Here is a 22,051-nt window from a genome sequence, read left to right on the forward strand (position 1 = left end):
ACCTGAAAGGCCTAACAGAAAGTGCAGCCTCTCACCAGCGAGGCGAGCCCGAGGCTGACGTGCGGGGAGAGAGGTGGGAGGTGGGCAATGATCACTCGGACCCCCCACCCCCACCTGCCCCCAGCACCATAACCCCATAAGGCAAAACCCAGCTGTGTAAATCATTCTCTTGACGGCGTGAGACACCATCATGAGTGTTAGCATTACACGGAGATGATCGATGGCCCACAGGGGACCACTAACTGTCTGTGGCTTTTCTCCTATGATCTGTGTGCTCAGTGAGATCATCTGTGTCCTTATGTGGCACCGCAAAGACAGACTCACAATAATCACTCAGCCTGTCTGAGACTGGCTAAAGAATGCCACCGACGGGTGCCATACGCCTGCGCACTGATAGCTGGGTGACCATTTGATTTATGGCGCAACCCAGGACACTTGCAGAGTGAAAGGGGGCTCTGTTCATAATCATGCTGGGACCACGGGGCAGGCGTAACCCAGGACGTACAGTCACTGTCCTCACAGCTTGCACCACCCGGAAGAAAGCAAAGGATCCCTCATCGGGGGGCACGGAGATGGCTCTGAGCCCACGGCATTCTTAGTCCCAGCCAGCAAAGGGACTGATGGAGGGGACAGTTAGCCAGGGGTTGAGGCAGGATGGTGGTGTGAAATAGAGTGAAAGGGCTTCGTAAATGTATTAAAAGTGAGCAGACTTTCAGCCATTAATGGACAGGGGGGGCCACAGACCCTGGGAGACGGACAAAGGCAAGTGGCAGGCCACGCGCATTCCCACGGAGAGGTGCCCCTGGTGCTTCCGAACCCCAGCAGCACCCGCACCTCATGCGGTGGGGACGAGGGGCCTTGGGTTGGAAGTGGAAGCTCAGTAGCAATTTGTTTGCCGCAGGTGCTCTTTATTTCCCAGCTTCGGGAGAGTTTCACACCCGAATACTTCACTGCAGCAAAAGCGAGTATGCTGGCGCCAGGGGAGGGCCCGTGTCAGGCCCACATTTCAAACAGTCTGGTGGTGGGGAGCTCCTGCAGCTTTTTCTCGTCTGGGAAGCTCTTCGTCTGTCCTTCGATTCTAAATGATAGCTTTTCTTCATAATACCAAACCAGTGTCATATGAAATGTTAAAGGGTCTTCTTTAAGAAGAGGAAGGGGAAAAAAAGATAAAAAATATGAACAATAAAATGGCAAGAAATATGTATCTATCAACAGTTGAATCTAAAAATGAAAAACAAACAAGCAGAACAGAAAGAGACTCATAGATACAGAGGGAGTTTTGACGGTTGCCAGATGGGAGGGGGCGGGGGGATGGGTGAGGGGGGAAGGGGTTAAGAAGTATACATGGGTGGTTACAGAAGAGTCGGGGATGTAAAGTACAGCTCGGGGAATATAGCCGATACTATTCTAATAACTATGCACGGCGCCAGGTGGGAGCGAGATTTATCAGGATGATCACTTAGTAAGTTATGTACTGTCTAATCACTGGGGCGTACGCCTGAAACTAATAACGTATGTCAACTGTAATTAAAAATAAAAAGTGATTAAAAATAGTAATATTTCAAATAGCAGTGGGAGGGTGTCAGAGAGGAAATCTGGACCCACCCCCAGCAAGGCTCTTCCGGGGCTGATTCCAAGAAGTCTTTGATTTCAGTGCCGAGAGGTAAAGCATGTAACCAACTCATGTTTCTTTTGCAACAGAGACATTTCATGGATTAAAAGGCAAATGTTCAGTTTGTGCAAGTAACTCAACTTCTCTGAGCCTCAGTTTCCTTATCTTTAAAATGGGGGACTTTCCTTGCCAGGATTTAAAAAAAATGTATATTTGATTTTAGACAGCGTGCCTTGTCGTTTCATCTGTAATAATATTAATTCTGTTTCAGGAATACTTTCTGAGCAGTTACTAGTACACAGGTTAACTCAGTTAACCCTCATGATGACCCCTGGAGATGGGCATCACTACTGTCCCCATGGGTCACATGAACTTGGACTAGTGTAGTACTGTACCTTGTCCATGGCCACACAGCTAGTACAAGGCACAGCCAGCATGTGGGCTCTATTAGAACTGTCAACAGGAAGATCTCCATCCTGTATGCAGAAAGGCAGCTTCTCTTCACCCTCTGTGTTCTTCTTTCTCCCCATCTCGACCCTCTGGGGAGAGCCGGCTGGCTCCCACCCAGGCTGGGCACCTCAAGTGTCTATGAGAGGGGAAGGGAGAAGGGAAAGAACACCAATGCACACGTGGCCTCACCTCCCACCGAGGCAGATGATCCATGTGGCAGTCAGGCTGTGCTGGCCGGAGCAGACGGGCCATCCTATGCCCACATCACCTGAGAGGCTCCCACAAATAAACACTGACAAAAACCAGGCCAGGCCATATAAAGGCAAAGAGGGAGGCACCTTCAGGGCCACGGTGAGTATTATGATGGTGTTTATTTTCCTGCTGTCCTAAGTGTCAGTTATGTGCAAATATTAGCCTTTCCTTAGTTCCCGGGAGAGCCAGGCGGCAGGCTTTCATCAGAACTTCACAGCCTGGTTATGATCTAAAGTAAAGCCCAGCTGCAGACTGGACAGGATAAATGGAAAACCTGTATGGAGAATGAGAGCAGGAGAAAGCCAAGGTGAACTGGACCACACATTCAGAGCCAACGGTCTTAGACAAGCTCGCTTTCCTTGTTACCGCTAGTTAATTCTTCGGGGGGGAAATGTTAAAAACTCAGCTCATCAGCACCTAGGTCTACGCTCATGACTAACCTATCTAACCATTGTCATGTGGGATCCAGCCACATTTGGGGGAGCTCCTTCCCCTTCCAAGTTGTGCCTAACAATGTAAAATTAATTTCTCTCTCTTTGACTACATGAGAGGATGAAAAAAGAGAAGCTTTAAACCACGAGGAAAGCATCAAGTCTACCAAGGAAGCGAGGATATATGCTCTGAGAAGGTCAGTAAACATTCACACTGTCATCTCTCATCTCAGTTTGAACTCAAGCTCTACAGACTCAATAACAAACTTGCCAAGTGATGTTGAAAAATCGCCCTGGCCCTGGGGAGATTGTATGATGTATGCCCTGCTATCTCTGCACTTGGGATTGTTCTTATCAAAGGTGAGTCTATCCACTTTCCGGGAAATTTTTTTTACTAGGCTACAAAAGCAGCTACAGGAATTCTGCTTCTTTGCAGCCTGAGCTAACTCAAAGATCACTATTCCTTCCATTGCCACTGCATCGCGAGAGTCTGAGCTTTAACAGATGATTAAAACCATGATTTTAAAAAAAGATGTTTCTGCTACCTTGTTTTTGTTGTTGCTGTTCACCTAGACTCTCTCTTGCTCTTGAGTGTTCAATATTAATCCCCAATTAATATTTCATTTCCTGTGCACCTTTAGAGAAGGTCAGCACCTGCCTCTGATGATCGCTGTTTGACGTGGGGGCAGACGCAGAAGTGGGGACAATACCAGGGACTTCAAAGAAAGGTCTAGAATTCTCATAGAAATAATCATAGTTGCCAGCATTTGCAACCTGCCTTCTTATCTTATTCAGCCTTCACACACACAAAAATCCTGTAATAATAAACTCTATTATTATTCCTGTTTTCTAAACGAGGCAACAGACAGGATTAACTTGCCCATGCTTGTAGCAGTTAGTGAAAGGCAGAGCGGGATGGATTAAAAGTCCACCTTCCTAGCTCTGGCCTTCTCCTCTCCCCCACAGATATCTGCCTGCCCAACTTGCAGACATTTTTCTAAAGCTCATCTGTTATGTCACCTTCCTTTACCCCACGCCCCCAAAAAGCCAATAAAAGAAGTAGGAATTTGTACTTCTGGTCCTCATTTTTCAAAGAACAAGAGACAAAAACCTCATTTATTCAGTAAAGTTAACCTGCAACAGGAAGTCTTTCATCCCTTCTGCCCATTTTCTCTGAGAAGGAAAGAAAAGGTATGTCCTCCATATAGACCGCTGCAGACCTGAGCAATAACTCATGCCCTTTGGTTTTAAAGAGACTGTACTGACCCAGCCTCAACACCTGATGCGAAGGTGAAAAGCCACGTCCCTCGAGAGCACAGTCAACAGATAATCGTTATACTCTGGTGTTATCACAGGTGAATGAAGGTCCTTTTGAGGGCCCCACAGGTTGAGTCAGAGACCCCTGCTCTGTGCACAGAGCCTGAGTGTTTCCTTGTCTCCAGCACCGTCACACTGAGCTCTAACTAACCACCCAAGCCAAGTCGGTCTCCCCAACCAGGAATACAGCACTGTGGTTAAAAAGTATGGATTCCAGATCCCACTTTTACTTCTCACGTAAGCATGGGCAAGTTATTTCATGTTTCTGCTCCTTGGCTGCTTACCTCTACCTCAAAGGACCATTGTAAGGATGAAATGACTTAGAATACAGAAAGCATTTAGAACAGTGCCTGGCCACAGTAAACACCGTGCGAGTGTTAGCTAGGGACACTATTAACACTAGAATGGAAGCGTCTGGGGGACAGGAAGTAGGTATCTTGCACCATATTTAAAACATTTAAAATATATATATTTTTATCGATTTTCAGAGAGAGAGGAAAGGAGAGGGAAAGATAGAAATATTGCTGAGAAAGAAACATCGATCGGCTGCCTCCTGCATGCCCTGTCCTGGGGGTCAAGTCTGCAACCAGGGCATGTGCCCTGCCCGGGAATCGAGCCTGTCACCTCTCAGTGCATGGGATGAAGCTCAACTAAATGAACCACACTGGCCAGGGCATTTTGCACCTTTTGTTGTGTTTTTCTGACCACCAGAGCCTAACACAGCACCTACTTCAGGGCAGGCATTCAGTAAATATTAGCTATCTAAATGAATACATTTGATTATAAGTAATGGAAATAATTGTACGAGCCACATGCCATCAAAATCTTGCTAAAAGATTTCTAGCTTCACTTTAAAGAAAGAGCAAACACGTGCACATTTGTATATAGGTGTAAACACAGTAGCATTCATTTCATTTTTTTGGTTTTATTTTTATGGGTTTTTTTGCGGGAAGCACTGAATTTTTGTTTGCAAATTTGTTTTTCCAGTGACATGCCAATTTCCATTAGCTCTTTAATTTCTGGCTTAAAAGCTTTAGCTTTTCTTCACCAAACAGTGATGGAATCAACAACCCCAGGGATACAGACAATAATAATACTGACGTGGAGACCCGTAGAGACAGGCAGGGGCTGCAGGCCCAATCTTGCACTCATTGAACAGTCTTCTATGTGAGGGCTTCGCTGGAGAAAGGGCAGGCAATAGCTGGGAGGAGTCACTTCATCTCGTCAGAGCTGTGTCCTTAGGCACAAAGAACCCTCACCTGCACTCACCAGGGGTCACCTGCTGCCTGGGCTGTGGCCTAAACTTCCTGCACAAAGGCTGCTGGGAAGAAGGGATGGCCAAGGGCAGGAAGGAGAAAGCTTATCTGGCTCTGATCTCCACTCACAGCAAGGATCTCCGCAGGCTGATGAACGGATGTCTCAGGTGCTATGCTTTCCTTATAATCCTTATATATTCCTAACTATGGAAAGCTTTGGCAGCTAGGGACACCAAGGGAATCTGCTCCTGCATGAAGGAGACAGAAAGATGATTCGAAAGGAGTACTCTTGACAACCAGAATGAAAAGAAAGGTCTTATTCTGCACAGAAACAAAATCATCTTGGGCTTGGTTTCTTGATGATTTTAAACAAAGGGCTCTTGGTCTCCAAAACAGATCTAGGAGGCCTGATTTATTCATTAATTCCTGAAACCTTACACATCTTTTTTCGGCCAGCCACTGTGCCAGCCACGAGGGATGTATCAATGAAAGACACAGACTCAACCTGAAAGAGCTCAGTATAGAAAGGAGACAAATGAGAAAAATGATTATCCAACAGAGTCCGAAAAGTGTAGAGACGAGCGTGAGTGCCAAGCAGGGCACCGCCCACCATGGAGGGTTCATGAAGGCGTCCCTCCAGACTTGAATTTTGGCACCTCTGAGGATAGACCAGTTCAGAAATCCAGATCAAGACCCTTAGTAGAGGATCATAGGTGGTACTCCACAAATGTTTAGTTGTTAAATGAACGAATCAATAAATCAATGACTTCAAACCAGCTCATGATGACCACTGCTACCCTTGAGGTTTATATGAGGGACCAAAATGGCAATGTATGGATTTACAGTGCTCTTAGGATAGAATCCAACACCAAGCCCGGCACCGTTTGGCCCCTGCCTGTCTCCATTCTAATTGCTTACCCAGCTCCCTTGGCTAACTGACCTCTGACCATATTGGCTCCATTCTCTCTGTCCTTAGACAGCCCAGCTTCCTTCCACTGCAGACCCTCATTCAGCTCCCTCTCCTAGAATCCCTGTCCTGCTAAGTCAGGCCTGGCCCTTGCTGGGCAGGTGAAAGCTTCAGGCTCCTTCAGACAACAGGCTGCTGTGAGTAGAAGGTAACCACTTTGAGGTCAAGAGGGTTCTGAGAGGTTAAGTAACTTGCCGAGACGGAGACTGTAGTATGCCCGGGGCAAAGTCAGCCTTCTAGGCAGTGAGGTAACCTGCTCACTCTGGGGTTACCCCAAGCTGCCCCCAGGATGCTCTCCAGTAGAAAGGAAACCTTGTTGCTTTTGCTACATGTAGGCACTTCCTATGAAAAATCCTGGGTGCTCCCTGGGGGACTCTCATCCAGCACTGAACCCACACCCATGAAACACCCCTCCCTTCAACGTGGTGATTACCTGGAGAAACCACAGCCATGTGACCACAGCAGCTGCACTGAGGACATTCAAAATCTTCTAACATCTAAGAATTCGCGGCCTGAAAGACGAGGACCACCGATCCCCATCCACGTGGGCACAAGCATTCATCCTGTCCTGTCTGTCAGCGAAACCGTCTCGTGATTTTGTCTTTGAGGACTGCAGAAGATGAATGCATTACTTTCTCCAAGAGCAGTCATGACAGACGTTTCTCAGACAGTTGTACTGGGGACAGGGAAAGTAGCAATTGTGGCATAGGAAAGCATCTGACAAAGTTCTTGCGAGGGAGTGACTGTCAAATCAAGTTTCCCGAACTGGTGACTTCAAAAACATATTCAATTTACTCTATTCCACTGCCAGAGAAATGCAAGTACTCCGACTCTGCTTATCATTGTCTGTTCAATTCCGTTCCCTGCGCTTCACCTTGGAGAAGAAAGATGGAACAGGGGGAGGCAACCATGTTTCCTAAATGCCAACTGTATGCCAGGTGCTCCGTCAGGCACTTCATGTGGGTTCTCTCATTCACTCCCCTCAATATTCCCAATGAAAGGGGCTGTCCAGTCCCTTTATAGCGGGAGCCTGATGCTCAGTGGGGCAAGGGGCCGGGTCTACCTGACTCTAATGCGCCTCCTCCCCTCCTGGACACCCCCTGCTTCGAAAATCAACAGTCCACATTTGGAGGGCAACGGTACCACGCCAGACAGCCCAGCTTTTCCCTACTAATTTCTCTTTCTCCCTCCAGTCTTTCCCTTGGAGTAAAAGCTTTGAGAAAAGGCCCAGACGTCGTGTAGCAGACAGTCATCATTGACACAAGTGAGCTGTGTAGTGCAATGGTCAAATATATGGGGTCTGGAGTCCTGCTCTCAAGGCTCATGTGCCAGTTTAACCACTTATTGACTGTTACTTAACTTGGGCAAGCTACTTAACATCTTAGAATTTATTTGCTCATCTGTAAAACGGAACCACTATGACAGAGCCTGGAGGCTTGCTGCAAGGGTTGAATAAGCTCAAGGACAGAAGCACTTAGAACAGTGTCTAGAGGAAAGTAAACCACCAATAAGCAGGAGCTATGTTTTAATATTACAACAGCTCTGCAGGGTTTCTCTACTACAGTCATCTAGACTCCTTCACATATCTCAGGAGTGAGATCCTGGAGATGGCTGGATCTTACAGTCCTCTATGGGCTGAACTGCTGAGGCCCAGCTCAGGTTAAGTGCCTTGCCCCAGGGCACAGACTATAAGATCCAATGCTTCACTGGGGGATAAGTGACAACCAGGCTCAGAGGATACAAACCCTTTCCCTCAGTCACACCTTGGAATCAGTGGTCACCACATGGTTCAGGTGATCTGCTCCTTGGGGACTGCCTGAGCCTTCTGGGTCCCCAAGGGCCTCTGAAACTATGTCTCAAACCACACAGAGAACAACCAGGAGGAACAGAGATCAACAGAGCTAGGCCTAGTGTCTATCAACTAGATATGAGGCTAAGAGTCTCCACCAAAGCTCAGCATAGAAATGATTACCTAGGTGGCCAGAGTAAGCCCTCTACATGGAATAGAAAACTGCTAAGTGGCTTCCCTGGGCTCAAGCCACAAAGACAGGGCAGCATGGAGGAAGCAGCCCAACCCAGCGCTCGGGGGAACAATTTCTGTGACAAGGACTGCACACTTTAACAGAAGCACGAGGAAATTGGTCAATTAGAATGTTTAGGATTTGAAGCCCCAGTGGGCATTTCAGGTACTTTCTTCTCTGTTTTCTTAGCAGAACCCCAGGATGCCATACCTCAGGGGCTTTCTGGTTTCTCTTTTCTGCCTTCCCTAACAAATAAACGATAGCAATCACAATAGCTAAAAGCAACTAAGCTATTTTTGTTTACTCCTCAAAGCACTCTAACAAGTAAATACTACTATTATAATCTCCACTTTGCAGAAGGGAAACTGAGGCCTAGGGTGACTCCCCGAAGCCACGACACCCATGAACAGTGCAGAGACTTAACCTGGGAAGGTGAGCTCCAGAGTCCGGATGCCGACCACCAGGCTATGCTTGAACAGATAGGGACGTGGAAAACAGAGAAGGCATCCAGAAATCTTCATAAAGGCCATGTAGGCAGCACAGCTATTGTGATTGCTACCACTTATTTATTAGGGAAGGCAGACAAAAGAAACCAGAAAGCCCCTGAGGTATGGCATCCTGGGGTTCTGCTAAGAAAACAGAGAAGAAAGTGCCTGAAATGTCCACTGGTGCTTCAAATCCTAAATATTCTAATTGACCAGTTTCCTCATTTTCAAGTTTTCTTGGTCAGACTCTCTTGACCTTGAAAAGACAGGCCTCTCTTGTGGCCTTGTCTCTATTTCTTAGCATCTCTCATCTGTGATACCGCAGTATTCTCCTCACTGGTCTTTCTCCCTCCAACCTCTCCTTCCTCCAACCCAACTTCCCCATTGCTAAAAGAGTTACCTTCCCAACAGATAACTTCCATCATGTCGGTACCTTGCTTAAATGCTTTAGTGACTCCCACTTCCCACAGCATAAAATCTAAACTCCTCAGCAAGGCTCTCTGGCCATTTCATGGGGGCTACGCTGTTCCGGATAACTCTGTTTTTGTTATTAATGACATTAACCATATCGTCCAGCTTAGCTTTATGAAGGGATCACTCAATCTAGACAAGAGTCTTGGTATTACCAGATAAATGCCATCCATCCAATTTTCTACCTATCAGTCACTTCTTTCCGACCTTTAAAAGATACAATCATACTATTTTCCAGGTTAGAAAACACTACACTGGAAACCCTCCCAAATACCATGTTTCTTATGAGCACTGTGGTGCTGCTCAGAGGAATAACACGAGAGAATGCTGCCTGGTGTATAAGTGTGGACATTTTCATCCTGTGAAGGTTCAGCATTTAAACCTACTTAACCTACAAAAACTGGAGCTAAACACAAATAAAAATCCTTCAGTCACAGTAGGTGGAGATCTTAAGGTACCCCAGCTCCAGCTCTAAGACTCAGTGGGTATAGAGGGAAGAAACAGAGAAATGTTTCTGTTATAGAGCAAAGAACTCCAATGTTTCTTGACTCTGCTAGAATTCTGGAAAGTGACACCTAAAGCAAATGTTTAAGAAAGAGTGGAGCTTATGATAAAGCAAGACCTACTTAAGAGCTTGTAGACTCACCAGGCGGGGCAGGGGAGAGTCAGACAGACCTCACTTTGAATCCCAGATCTGCTACATTGACAACTGGAAAGTTATTCAACCTCTTTTAGCATCAGTTTCCTCATCTGTAAAATGGGCATTATAATACCAACTTAGAGGGTTGCTGGAAAGATTAAATGACATAATGGGTATAAGATGCCTAACTTATAAAAGGTGCCTAAAAAAAGGTAGCTTTTGAAACTGTTATAAAGATGATCTTAAGGACGTACACACACACACCCCATTTCACAGAGAAACCCCTCAGCTCAAAACCTGGGACAGGTCTTAATTGGCAGCATCAGAGTTAGAACCTCTACACTCCCCCACCCTGTCCTTCATTCTGGCCTCTGAGCCCTTTTTTAGAGGAGAGAGCCAAAGGATTAATACTGAAATAGTAAACAAACGCATGAATAAGCTCGGATATCTCGTAGCGTCCCCAGTGGTATAGATCTAGTTTGATATCCAACTCCAAAAGCATTTCTCTGTTGGGTAATACTTAGGTGCAAAGCAACGCATAGGCTCTACATGGATACAAAGGTGGACACAGCCCTTTGCCTTGAGGTCTCCCTGTCTAAGGATGGGAAGTTCAAGCAGGAGCGTAGACTCAATTCAGGCCACCTTTTGGGTTATTTATTATATGTATTGTAACTAAAAAGGATCTCACTGCATATCACAACATGTATAAATGGAATTGCATTCTTAGTTAAAACTACTTCACAGTTATTTCCTCCATTCTCATGGCATTCCAGGCCTTAAATCCGGCAGATTAGTGCAATACTCTCATCACTACATTTGGTAGCATTTTCTCGTGAAAGAAAAAAAAAAAAGATAAGACCATCTAAGTGAGAGTGATATGAAACACTGCCCTTGAATGCTAGCATTTAAAAGTGTTACTTTTAAAAATAAAAATTGTAGGGCATAGGAATAAAATCATATTTATTCCCAGGGTGGAAAATGTGTATTTTTATTTATTTAAGACTCAAGTCAGATGATCAAAACTAATTAAAAAGAATATAATTACTATGAAGGTGCCAGATCATGAGTGACCTCAGAATTCCCCCCTCCTATCAATGCAATTTGAAATGGATAAATAATAAGCCAGCCGGGATTTGCAAATCCTACAGAATCCTGGACTGTCCTCGCCATCAGAATTTAATGCAGATAATCCCAGAGCCAGAAGGAATCATGGAAGCTGTCTTTCCCATCCCCCTGCCTTCCAAACTTTAGAACCTCCAGAAAGATGAGATTCTGCCTGGCCTCCGTAAATGTCACCACCTTCCCCATGGCCAGCTCCTCTGGTTCAGGAAGGTGTGCAGGACTGGAAATCAGGCTTCAGCCTCAGAGGCAGCCACCCTCCCTCACCTCCAAGGGGAAGCCCTCCAGCTGGACTCCCAACCTTTTCCCCTCCCTCCTCCTGGGACTCAGTTCTCTCTTTGCAGACTCCTCAAGCCTACTGCTTCATTTCCTGCTGTCACACCACCTTAGATGGTTCTGCTCTCCCACAGCCCTTCCCAGGCCAGTTCACCACTGCCAAGGCCACTTCTACCCTCTGCTCTCATTGCCTTGCTTCTCTAGGTGGTAGTTCTCTGCCTCCATTTTTTATGGGTCTTTCCCCTCCTTAATATCCAGGGTATGGAAGGGCCTCAACACATGGTAAGTGTTCAAAAACAGCAACCTTGATTATTACTGATATCCTTATTATTTCAGCCTATAAATCCACCAAAATGGCTGTCCCAAGTCAACAATAGCCTTCTCATCCCACATCTGGTGGCCTTTTCTCTACTCCATCCTCATGGACTTTGGTAGGTTAAAGCATCCTAGCTTGTTTAAAATTCCTTCTTTCTTAGAATATATGCACTCCTATGTTCATTGCAGCACTATTTACAATAGCCAAGATTTGGAAGCAGCCCACGTGCCTGTTAGTTGATGAGAGGATAAAAAAGCTGTGGTACATTTACACAATGGAATATTACTTGGCCATAAAAAAGGAAATCTTACCCTTTGGTAAGGTGGACCTGGAGAGCATTATGCTAAGTGAAATGAGCCAGTCAGTAAAAGACAAATAACATATGATTTCACATATATGTGGAATCTAATGAACAAAACAAATAAACAAACAAAACAGAAACAGACTCATAGATACAGAGAACAGACTGACAGTTGTCATAGGGGAGGTGGGTTGTGGGGCTGGGTGAAAAAGGTGAAGGGATTAACAAAAACACACACCTCAGATATAGACAATGGCATGGTGATTACCAGAGGGAAAGGGGGGTGGGGGGAGGGAGAAGAAGGTAAAGGGGAATAAATGGTGATGGAGGCAGACTTGACTTGGGGTGATGAATACACAATACAATATGCAGATGATGTGTTATAGAATTGTATACCTGAAACCTATATAATTTTATTAACCAATGTCACCCCAATACATTCAATTAAAAATTTTAAAAAAATAAATAAAAATTATTTTTATTCCAAAAAAAATAAAGTAAAATGCCTTCTCTCTTCGGCTTCTGGGGCACCCTCTTAGCCCAGCGTCTCACAGAGACTTCAGAACCGGGACGTTAATCAGCATACATAAGCAGACTTGAGTTTGAAAATCGACAACCCTTTCGCCTGCTGCTGCCTCTGACAGCTACACCCAGAGGCGGGTGATGCAGATCACAGGCGGCTCCGACATCAGGGCCACTGCACGCGAGGCCCCGTGGCCCCCGCATGCTCACATGCCGCACTGTCTGGCTTCTTTGAGGTCTCAGCTCAAATGTCACCTCTCCGGAGAGGTCCTCTCGGACCATTAGGAGCGTCATAACCAAAGGCAGGTGATCCCAGAACCAGAGAGACAAAATCGATGCTGTCCTCTGTTCCCACAGGCTGTTCTGCGGGCGAGTCCCTCCCCGCTCACCTGGATCAGCGTCTCCAGCTCCTGTGGGCTCACACAGATATGATCCCGCAGGAATTCTGCCTTTTCCAAGGCGATGGTATTCTTCTGGCTGCTCTCAAAAGGCTGCTCCAGTGCCCGGAAGACGAGGCCACCGGTGACAAGGTAGACCACCACAACCACAAAGATGGCCACCACGGTTTTCCACTTCATGACTGTCTGCAGGCCCCCTTGGGGGGCGCCTTCCATCCTGGCTACCACCGTGGCTCGGGAGGAGATAGACAGGCGTGGGGCCGGGTAGTGCCCGTTAGCGGCAGCCTTGGGCGGGCACACGGGGGGCGCTGCGGCGGGAACGGCCACTGGGAAACAGGGGGGGAGAGAGAGTCATTTATAAACACAGAACACAAGGCCGCTCAGCCCTCACGCGCAGGCCACCCTCGAGCCAGCTTTCAACCGTGGGGATTAGCACTGCTTCACCAAGACTGCCTTTAGGGAACGTTATCAGGTGCTTATTTGAATTCTAAAAAAAAAAAGTGAGCACCGGGAGTCCTAGTTTAAAACAAAGTTATTAATTGAGTTTGAAATGCTTCTACAAGGGTCCAAAGTTGAAGCCAGGCCTCTGTTATCATTCATTTCTTCTCTCAGCTTCCTCCTTTAAATAATACGTAAGACACACAACAAATCACCATATTGGAAAAACAGGCATATTGTTCAACTTGGAGAGCAAACAGATGACAGATAGATACCCAGCTCCTCCGTCCAAGTACTGAGGACCAGGTGAAACCGATAAGCAGAGAGGAGATGCACAACCAGCAAGTTTAACAGGCCCTGTTACCCAGAGCTGTGGTCACAAAACAAAGAAGGGTGAACTTGCCATAAGGGATCTGAGTAAAAAATGAGATACAGTAGCCCCGCCAGTGTGGCTCAGCGGTTGAGCATCAACCTGGGATCCAGGAGATCATGGTTTGATTCCCAGTCAGGGCACATGCCCAGGTTGTGGCTCGATCCCCAGTCGGGGGCCTGCAGGAGGCAGCTGATCGATGACTCTCTCATCATTAATGTTTCTGTCTCTCTCTCTCCCTCTCCCTTTCTCTCTCTGAAATCAATAAAGACATATTAAAAAAAAAAAGAGACACAGTAAAGAAAGTTTGGGTTTCTGCAGGCTACTAAAGTTGAAGAAAAAGAAAGGCTGCCATAATGAAGGAAGGAAGCAACGAGTCATGTTATTGCCACTTAACTTGGTTTCCTGGAAAATATAATAATAATAAAATGCCTCCCAACCATATCTCTCAACAGAAAACGTGACTCAGATGCAATGTAATCACTCCTGAGCTATTAGTAATAACAATTTTCTTCTATTTTCTCTAATAAGAAGCTACTGGAAAGGAAATTTCCCCTGGTTTTCAGGACACATGGAATTCTCAAAGGTCCCTAGTCTCTGTGAGAACTTCACTACCTTGGAAATAAATGTGCAAGCTGGGGCCTTCTCTGCAACGGCAGGGAGTTCAGGGTAGTGTTGCGCACGCAATGCTACCATGCATTTCAGAGAACAGCCATTTCATTTTGATTCTGTCTCCCTTTATTTTTACTAACGCTTATTATGATCTCCATAGTGGTGCAGCCTGACCTTTGTGTAAATAAGGTATGAGGAGATGACAAACCCAATTACCTAAGTGGGGCAAACAATCTCACTCCTGAGAGCTAACTGCTCCATCTCTGCCTTGGGAAACTCAAGGTAAATAAAAACGCAGGAATGTCACTCCTTGTTCAAAACACCAGCAACCATGACAACACCTGGCCAGGGGGATGCCCATCTCAGGGAATCTAGGTTTGTACATACATCAGCCTTTCCTCCCAGAGCCTCAAAATCAGCTTTTCTCTGGAAACCAACCGGAGCATCAGCTTTTATTATATATTATTCTAACAAATAAAATCATTAAATGTTACACTTCCTTCTAACTTACAGGAATATATAACTCTCTGGAGTCTCTCATTGAAAGATTTAAGAGTGAGAATCAGCACCCTGGGAATTATGTTCTTGCTAACCCTTCCCTGAAGATGCTATGCTCAAGTTCCTACTTGCCCGTGGTCCTGAGAGGGTGAGCCTTGTCTAGGGCAGCTGTCTTGCAACCGTGCCCTCATCTTCCATCCATTCGACCTCCTTGCTGTTATCTCAATCCCTTGCACTTCTCACCAAACCCACAGCTACTAGCCTCCTCCAGGCCACTACCACGTCTTACCCGGATCAATCCAGCAGCCTCCTAGGTCACCTACCTGCTTCCACTTCCACCCAACTTCTGACCCATAAATCTGGGGTTAAGTACCACTATGGAAGCACCTCTCCCTTGTTCCCACTGTGGTCTGAAGAATAATGGTCCCAAAAGATGTCCACATGAGCATCCCTAGGACCTATGCCTATATTACCTTACATGGAACAAAGGGACTTTGCAGATGTGACTTAACTGAGGATCTAGAGATAGGGAGATTTTCCTGGATTATCTGGTGAGCTCAATTAAGTGTCCTTATAAGAGGGAGGAGGGAGTACCAGAGAAAGAGAGAGATATAAGGACAGAAAGAGAGGTCAGAGTGATAACCATGAGCCAAGGGATTCAGGCTGCCTTTAGAAGCTGGAAAAGGCAAGGAACAGATTCTCCCCTGGGGCCTCCAGAAGGATTCAGCCCCACCTACACCTTAATCTCCTCTCAGTGAGACAGATTTTGAACTTCTGACCTCCCAAACCATAAAATGATTAATTTGTGTGTTTTTTCAGCCACTACATATGCAGCGATTAGTCTCAGCAGCAACAGGAACTAACATCCTGCCCCCCCCCCCATTAATTTAGTCTCCCTTGGCCCACACCCACTGCACTGAGGTATTGATAGAGCCTGTCTACTTGTCATTCGACTTAGAGCTGCAGGAGGGCAGGCACTTTGGCTGCCCCCTCACCTTTGTGCCCCAGTGTCCTGCACAGTGCCTGGTACACAGTGGGAGGCCAATCAATGATGGTTGATGAAAAGAACGGAGAATGGTAGGAAGAAAGAAATGTTGGCGCCTCCAAACCGTACACACAATGTGGATGAGTGGTGTTGAGTGGACAACCACTTGGCATTCCAGCAAGACTGGACAGCAGGCCCTCCAACCAGCAGAGTGCTGTTCATACCTCTACAACTTCACGGCTGTCCCTGGGTCAGAAGCCCCTTCCCCACCCTCATCTGCCTGGGAAACTCCCAGCCTCCTCAGTCTCAGCTCAAAGCTGCCTCCTCTGTGAAGCCATCCTGTACTCTCCAGGCAGACTTGGCACCTCTGTCTCCCCATGAGCCTATAAACTCCTTGGAGTCAGAAAGTGCGTTTTTCAATCATTGGATCTCCATATTTTGGCCCAATGCTAAGCATAGGGCAAGTATTTGTTTTCTGTTATTGTTATTGCTGGTAATTCCTTCAAACTATAAACAAAGCTCCATCAGAATCACCACCACCCTCTGTAACAAGCATTCATGTAGCACTAAATGAGCATGGGGAGCTGTGTGGTGGTGGGGCTGAGTCACTGTCCCTCCCAGCGTGGGGGTGGGGAGAGTGACAATGTACTTAGAGAACATAGTCCACAGCATCAGGTAGCAACCATCAGGATGAAGCCTCACTGTGTGACAAATGATGGCCCTAAGCATGGAGGCCAGCTGAACTGGGTCTCCTTCACCGACTCCTGCATCACGATGGTTCCAGGGTTTCTAGAAACCCTGAGGCTGGGAAGAATTGAGCTTGAGAAAGGTCTTTTCAAGCCAGTTCATGGGTGCCAGTTTGCTAAGAGACCATCCCTGGGAACAGGGTTTGAACAGAATCCACCAGTCCCTGAGTTTCCAAAGCACCAGGAGTGAAAAACAGAGTTCTAGTCCCAAACCCATGAGCACCTGGGTGACCTTGAAACTGCCTCTTAGTTTCTCTGTTTCCTTAGCTGCAAAATATGAATAATAAAGGCCAATTGTTTTAAGCCCCACAGGGTTCTCAGGACCAGCAAGTGAGCTGCCAGGTTTATTGACTGGAGCATATTTGCGGATATCAGGAGCACTGGCAGGGACCTCCAAACATTAAAAACCTTTTGTGCATCGGACTAAAATTGGAGTTGGTTGCCTTAGCAAAGTTGGCTACACATTTCATTGGCTGGAAAAGAATTTGGTTTGCCTTTTGCTTTAATTGGTTAAGTTTTTAAAGGGTGTTTTAATTGATCCATTTCTTCTCCTCTGAAGCCACAGTGGCTCTCACTCTAATACAAAGGTGCCTTGTGACCTGGGATGCTGCTGGAGCTCTCTGTGCCTGATGCCAGCCAAGGAGCAAAAGGCCAGGTGATGATGGCAGAGGTGGTGGTGAAAGCAATGGGCCATCCTACCACTTACTGGGCACTTACTTTAGTAAACACTCGAATAAACACATTGCTTACATCATTGCGTGTGGCCCTCACCAGGAAGCATTGTTGCCCTGTGTGAGTCCAGGTCCTCCCAGAAGCAGACACCAGGAGGGGATTTTGTGCATGGATTTTATTAGGGGAAACGCATGTGTGAGAGAAGATGGGAGTCCATCTGGAGGTTAGCACATTGTGAGTCTGGCCCCAAGTAAAGAAGAGAGGGAGGGAAGGATAGACAAAAGCATCGTAGACCGCCTGCAGCCTAAGGAAGGTTCAGCATGGCAGTCGAGGAGATCTTGAGCCAAAGTTGGCATCTAAGGAGTCGTGTGTCTCCCAGGAAGACACCTGCCTTAGAGTCCCTGCGCACTCAGTCACGGGCTGGGAGGTGCCCACGGGGCAAGCCCACAGTGGACCCCCACAGCAGCAGCCCAGGTTCTTGGTCGATTATGCTCCCTCCAGTTGGAGGCCTACAAGGTGCACGCTTGCTCATGGCCACCACCCATCCCTACTTCACAGAAGAAAAAACTGAGACCCAGAGAGGTTCAATGACTCAACAGAGGCCACGTGGGCAGGGAGTAATGGGGTCAGGATTAAAATGAGAGAAATCTGACTTCAAAATCAGTTCTCGTCTGGAGCACAGGAACAGAAAAATAGGAAACAAAGTAATTCCAGGTGGAAAAGGCCCTTTTGTCCAAAACTCAGAGGCACTTATCTCTGACAGGCATGAAAATATTTTCCAGTCTCTGAGACTAACCATTATCATTTCCTGGAGGTGATGGAGGTTTTCCCCACACGATGAATCAATAGTGGGTGGGTCACATCAGTAACAGCCTATCCTGCTTCTTGGCTCCAACTGATGAGACAGGAAAGGCAGGCAGACAATATCTCTTCCGCTCATGTTCATTTTAAAATGTTTCCTCACAAACATTAGCCCATCCATTTTTACCTAAATGTAGGTAGACAGGAGGGCTGGTGTGGAAATCTACTTTTTCTTGGTTGAACGTGTTCTTAGTAATTTTACATTATTCAGAGTTTTCCATGTCGTTCTGTATACTCGGTGTACCATCCATTCATGCATTCAATCAACAACATCTGAGTTTGCCAGGCAACATGCTTGGCGCTGGGGATATATAAGTAAATAAAAAAACATCCCTGCCGTCAGAGTTGGTGGGAGAGTGGACAAAAATCTTACCATATGGGAACCTAGCTTATGTTCACAAAAGGCGAGGGGTCATTATCTATCTCCCCTTGACGGGAGAGGAACTGAGGCCCTGAAAGGTGATCTGGACTAGCCCATCACAAGCAGTGACGTCCTTGGACCTGTCTTCAGACACTTAACTCCCAAGTGCCTCCACTCCTCCACACCACCTGAAACAAATGTCACCCGCAGGGCTCAGGGTCTCTTGGAAACCTGAGATGCAGCCACTTCAGAGGTGCCACTGTTGCACAGCAACGTGACTCTGCCTATTGACCCAGGCAAAGTACAACTGTGACCACAACACACTGGCAAGAGGCAGAGAACACCTGCCTCTCCCCACGACAGGCCCTCAGGTCCAGAGTTGTGCCAGGGCCACCTGCTCGGCAGCTCAGAGCTTCCGAAGAGCCGCAGGCTACAGCTGTGCCGGGAACCCCAAAGGCTGCCCAGAGCATAGGGGAGGGGTGTGTACTGGGAAGAGAAAAGAAGAAATGAAGGGCAGACAATTTTACCCCATCTGCCCACCTTGCCACAGCAGCTGTGACATGGTTCCAGCCATGATCTGACTGTGAGAAGAGCAGAAAGAGCATGTGTGCGCCCTCTGATTCCAAACCCTGTTTTTCCAGTTTCCACGGGACGGCTGTAAATCAAAGGTGCTCTCGCTGGTCCTGGTAAGAGTACAGTGACAGCTCCGTCTCCACACACTAAATGAGCAAGCCAGGGCCCCAAAATGTCACCACGGAGAAGGCTCTCCCTTTGAGCTTCATCTGCTCTTTCCTCCTCGCCCTCTTTAAAACTTCAGGCTTTGTTTCCAGTTGGAAAAGACCAAGGTATCGTGAAATTTCTGGGAAGCTTTAGAGACAGACAGCCCAGGTGAGAGGAAATGAGGCTGAGAGGGGAGGAAGAGGGAGCTGAGAATACGCTGCCACCTTCACGCACATCTGTCCAGACCCTGGTCTCACCTGCATCACCGGGACAGCCTCCTTTAAGTCCATCTTCCACAGCGCAGCCAGGTGGCAATCCCCGAGGTGTGAATCTGTCACATCCACTTTGTACTTAAGCTCCCCTGGGGCACCGCAGGGACTCAGAATGAGTGCTGGCTGGGTGGCCTGCACCTAGGCTCCTTTCCAGAAACTGGTGCCGGCTGTCTCCCCAGCCTCTCCCACCGCCACGCCCTCACACACAACCTTCGCCCCAGCCAAACCCAGCAGCACCCAGGTCCCTGCATGCTGAGCCCAGAAGAGTGGGTCTTGCTTCCCAGATGCCTTTCTCCTCCCCACTCTTTATCTGGCCAACTCCTCCTTATACTTCAAAACTTATTTCATATGTCACCATCTCCAAGAAGTCCTCCCTGGCTGTCCAACCCCCGGTGGGATCAGATGCCCTTCCTCTATGCTTTCTCGGTGTTTCAGTGTGGAGCTTAGCATAGTGCTACACCTGGAAGGCTCCTAGTTATAATTGAACTAGGACTCATTCACGTATCCCTCCATAGATCTGAACTCATTCATGCATCCCTCCATAGATCTGCCTGGAGCTGGCATTTATAATATCAAGCTCACGCACCTGCCCCCAAGAAAATCTAACTGCAGAGTTCACTGAGTCTGATTGATATGAGTAGCCCTGGTACTATTATGTGCATGTTTTTTATTCCATAGACAGATATCCCAAGTCAAGGTGTTAAGTTCTCAGAAAGTCAATAGTCCAAGCAGAGCTATTCATGGTTCCATTGTCAATTGGTCCTATTGGAAAGGGGACAGAGAAGTGATTCTCTTCACTGTGCTCCAAACACTGAGCTTTCTTATTCTCTTCACAAAGGGCTAGAAGTTTCTGGTTTACTCATGGACACAAAATATTCGTTAGGTGGAAAAAAAATCTATTGAATGGCATGAATCACCCTTGGTGAGTCACCTCTCTGGTGCCAAGCAGGCAGAATTTCCCTGCAATCTGCTTATCTGGGTCCCTCTGACTAGGACCAAACAGCATGATTTGGATTAGAAGGCCCCAAGGCTGAAGCCCTCCCCAACCCACCCCAGTGGACTCCCACCCCAGGAAGAGTACAAAGGTTGCTGGTTCATTTGGGGCTAAAAGGACCAGTGACTTCTCAGGACCAGTAAGCAAATGGCTTCTCCTGATTTCCCCCAAATCTCCTGTTATATTTATAACCAGGGGCATGGCACACAATCAGGGTCCTTAGCAACACACAGGGCCCAGAGAATAAGGATTTCAGAGTTGGTAAAGAAGCGGGGTCAGAGACAAGGGCTGGAAAACCTACATGAGCAGTGTGGAGGGGGCGGAGGGTGGGATGACACCCAGGTACCTGGCTTAGAAGGGCGTGGTGTTCCCCAGGACAGAAGAGGCAGGAGGCTTTGGCCTGCAGCTCCTGTAGCACCCCCAGGTGGAGATATTAGTAGACACTAGGCTTAAGGGACTAGAATTCGGGATGGGGGTAAATCTAGCCAGGTTTGAGAGCAATGAGAATAGAAGTAGTATTGAAGGCACAGGACTGGATGAACTGATCCAGGGGAATACATAGAATGAGAAGAGACTGAAAGATGGTGCTCGAGGGAGCAGCTTTCCAGGGATAGCAGGGGGCAGAAATGCACACAGAAGAAGCAGGGCATCAGAGACAGCAGCTCTTATTCCATCTCTCTGTCTGCACCATCATTCATAAGGCCTCAGTGTGTGTCTGTTGAATTGGTTGCTGCCATATAGCATTATGTTGCTGCTCATTAACGGTTATCTCATAGACCATTTTCTCTCCCTGGCTGCCAGGAAGCTCTCTTCAAAAGAACGCCTGTTCCAGAATTTCTGGGCATTGTAGGTTACTCCTGAAGTAGGTGGGCTGCCTTCATTGCTACAATGAAGTGGACCCTCATCACCCACACGAGCACAAATTGCCTAGGACAGAGTGAGTCCTTATGCGTCTGCAGCTGGTCATAATAGCCCCGGAGTTTTCCCACTGGACTGCTCATCTTTTGGAACCCAGGGCTGCCTACTTCGTGGTTCTCCCATCAGACCTCAGACTCATTGGTCTTGACTCCATGGTCAAGGACGAAAGGTGCACAGCCACAGCTGGGGTTCTTTTGCTTTGTCCCCAAATGCTTCATGGATAACATATTTTGTCTCCTGTCCTAATATTTTTCCTCCACAATTTAAATTAACCACAGCACTTTTCAAAGGAAAGACATTTTTTCCCCTCCCTTAGGGATTAAAAATAATAGAAGCAGCTGCAGCTTCCAAAAATATCTCCTTTACCCTGGAGCCAAGTGTATTAAATCCTATTGTCAGGGCCTATTCCTTCAAGGGACAGGCTTGCCTTTCCCAGGTGTCTTGTTAAAGCAGATACCTCTCCTTGCTGGGCTCCACACAGAGCATGCCCACAACCAGGCTGGAGCAGAGGATCCTCTTAAAATTCCAATCTTGCTCCTGCTTAAAACCCCTGTTACTCCCGTGACTCTTCACGTGGCCTCCAATGTGCCACGTGCTCAGGCCCCGGCTCAGCCCTACCTCACCCTCACCAGGCTTTCCTCCAACCCCAACCGACTCCCATCAATATCAGCAAACACATAAGTAGTTGTACTGATCTAACTAATTCTTTTAAAATGTCCACAGTAGCCCGGCCGGGCATGGATCAGCGGTTGAGCATTGACCTAAGATCC

General features: G+C 47.1%; 1 protein-coding gene across 1 annotated transcript in view; it reads right to left on the minus strand.

Moving 5' to 3' along the window:
• The window catches only part of KCNK10 (potassium two pore domain channel subfamily K member 10), a 93,061-nt gene that overhangs the window by 43,082 nt on the left and 27,928 nt on the right, over nucleotides 1-22,051 (minus strand). The window contains exon 2 of the mRNA XM_016210118.2: nucleotides 12,826-13,160. Coding sequence (XP_016065604.2) covers nucleotides 12,826-13,160 — 335 coding nt within the window. The remainder of the gene's footprint in view (nucleotides 1-12,825; nucleotides 13,161-22,051) is intronic.

This window comes from Miniopterus natalensis, chromosome 1, assembly GCF_054644295.1.
Source record: "Miniopterus natalensis isolate mMinNat1 chromosome 1, mMinNat1.hap1, whole genome shotgun sequence".
Taxonomy (NCBI): domain Eukaryota; kingdom Metazoa; phylum Chordata; class Mammalia; order Chiroptera; family Miniopteridae; genus Miniopterus; species Miniopterus natalensis.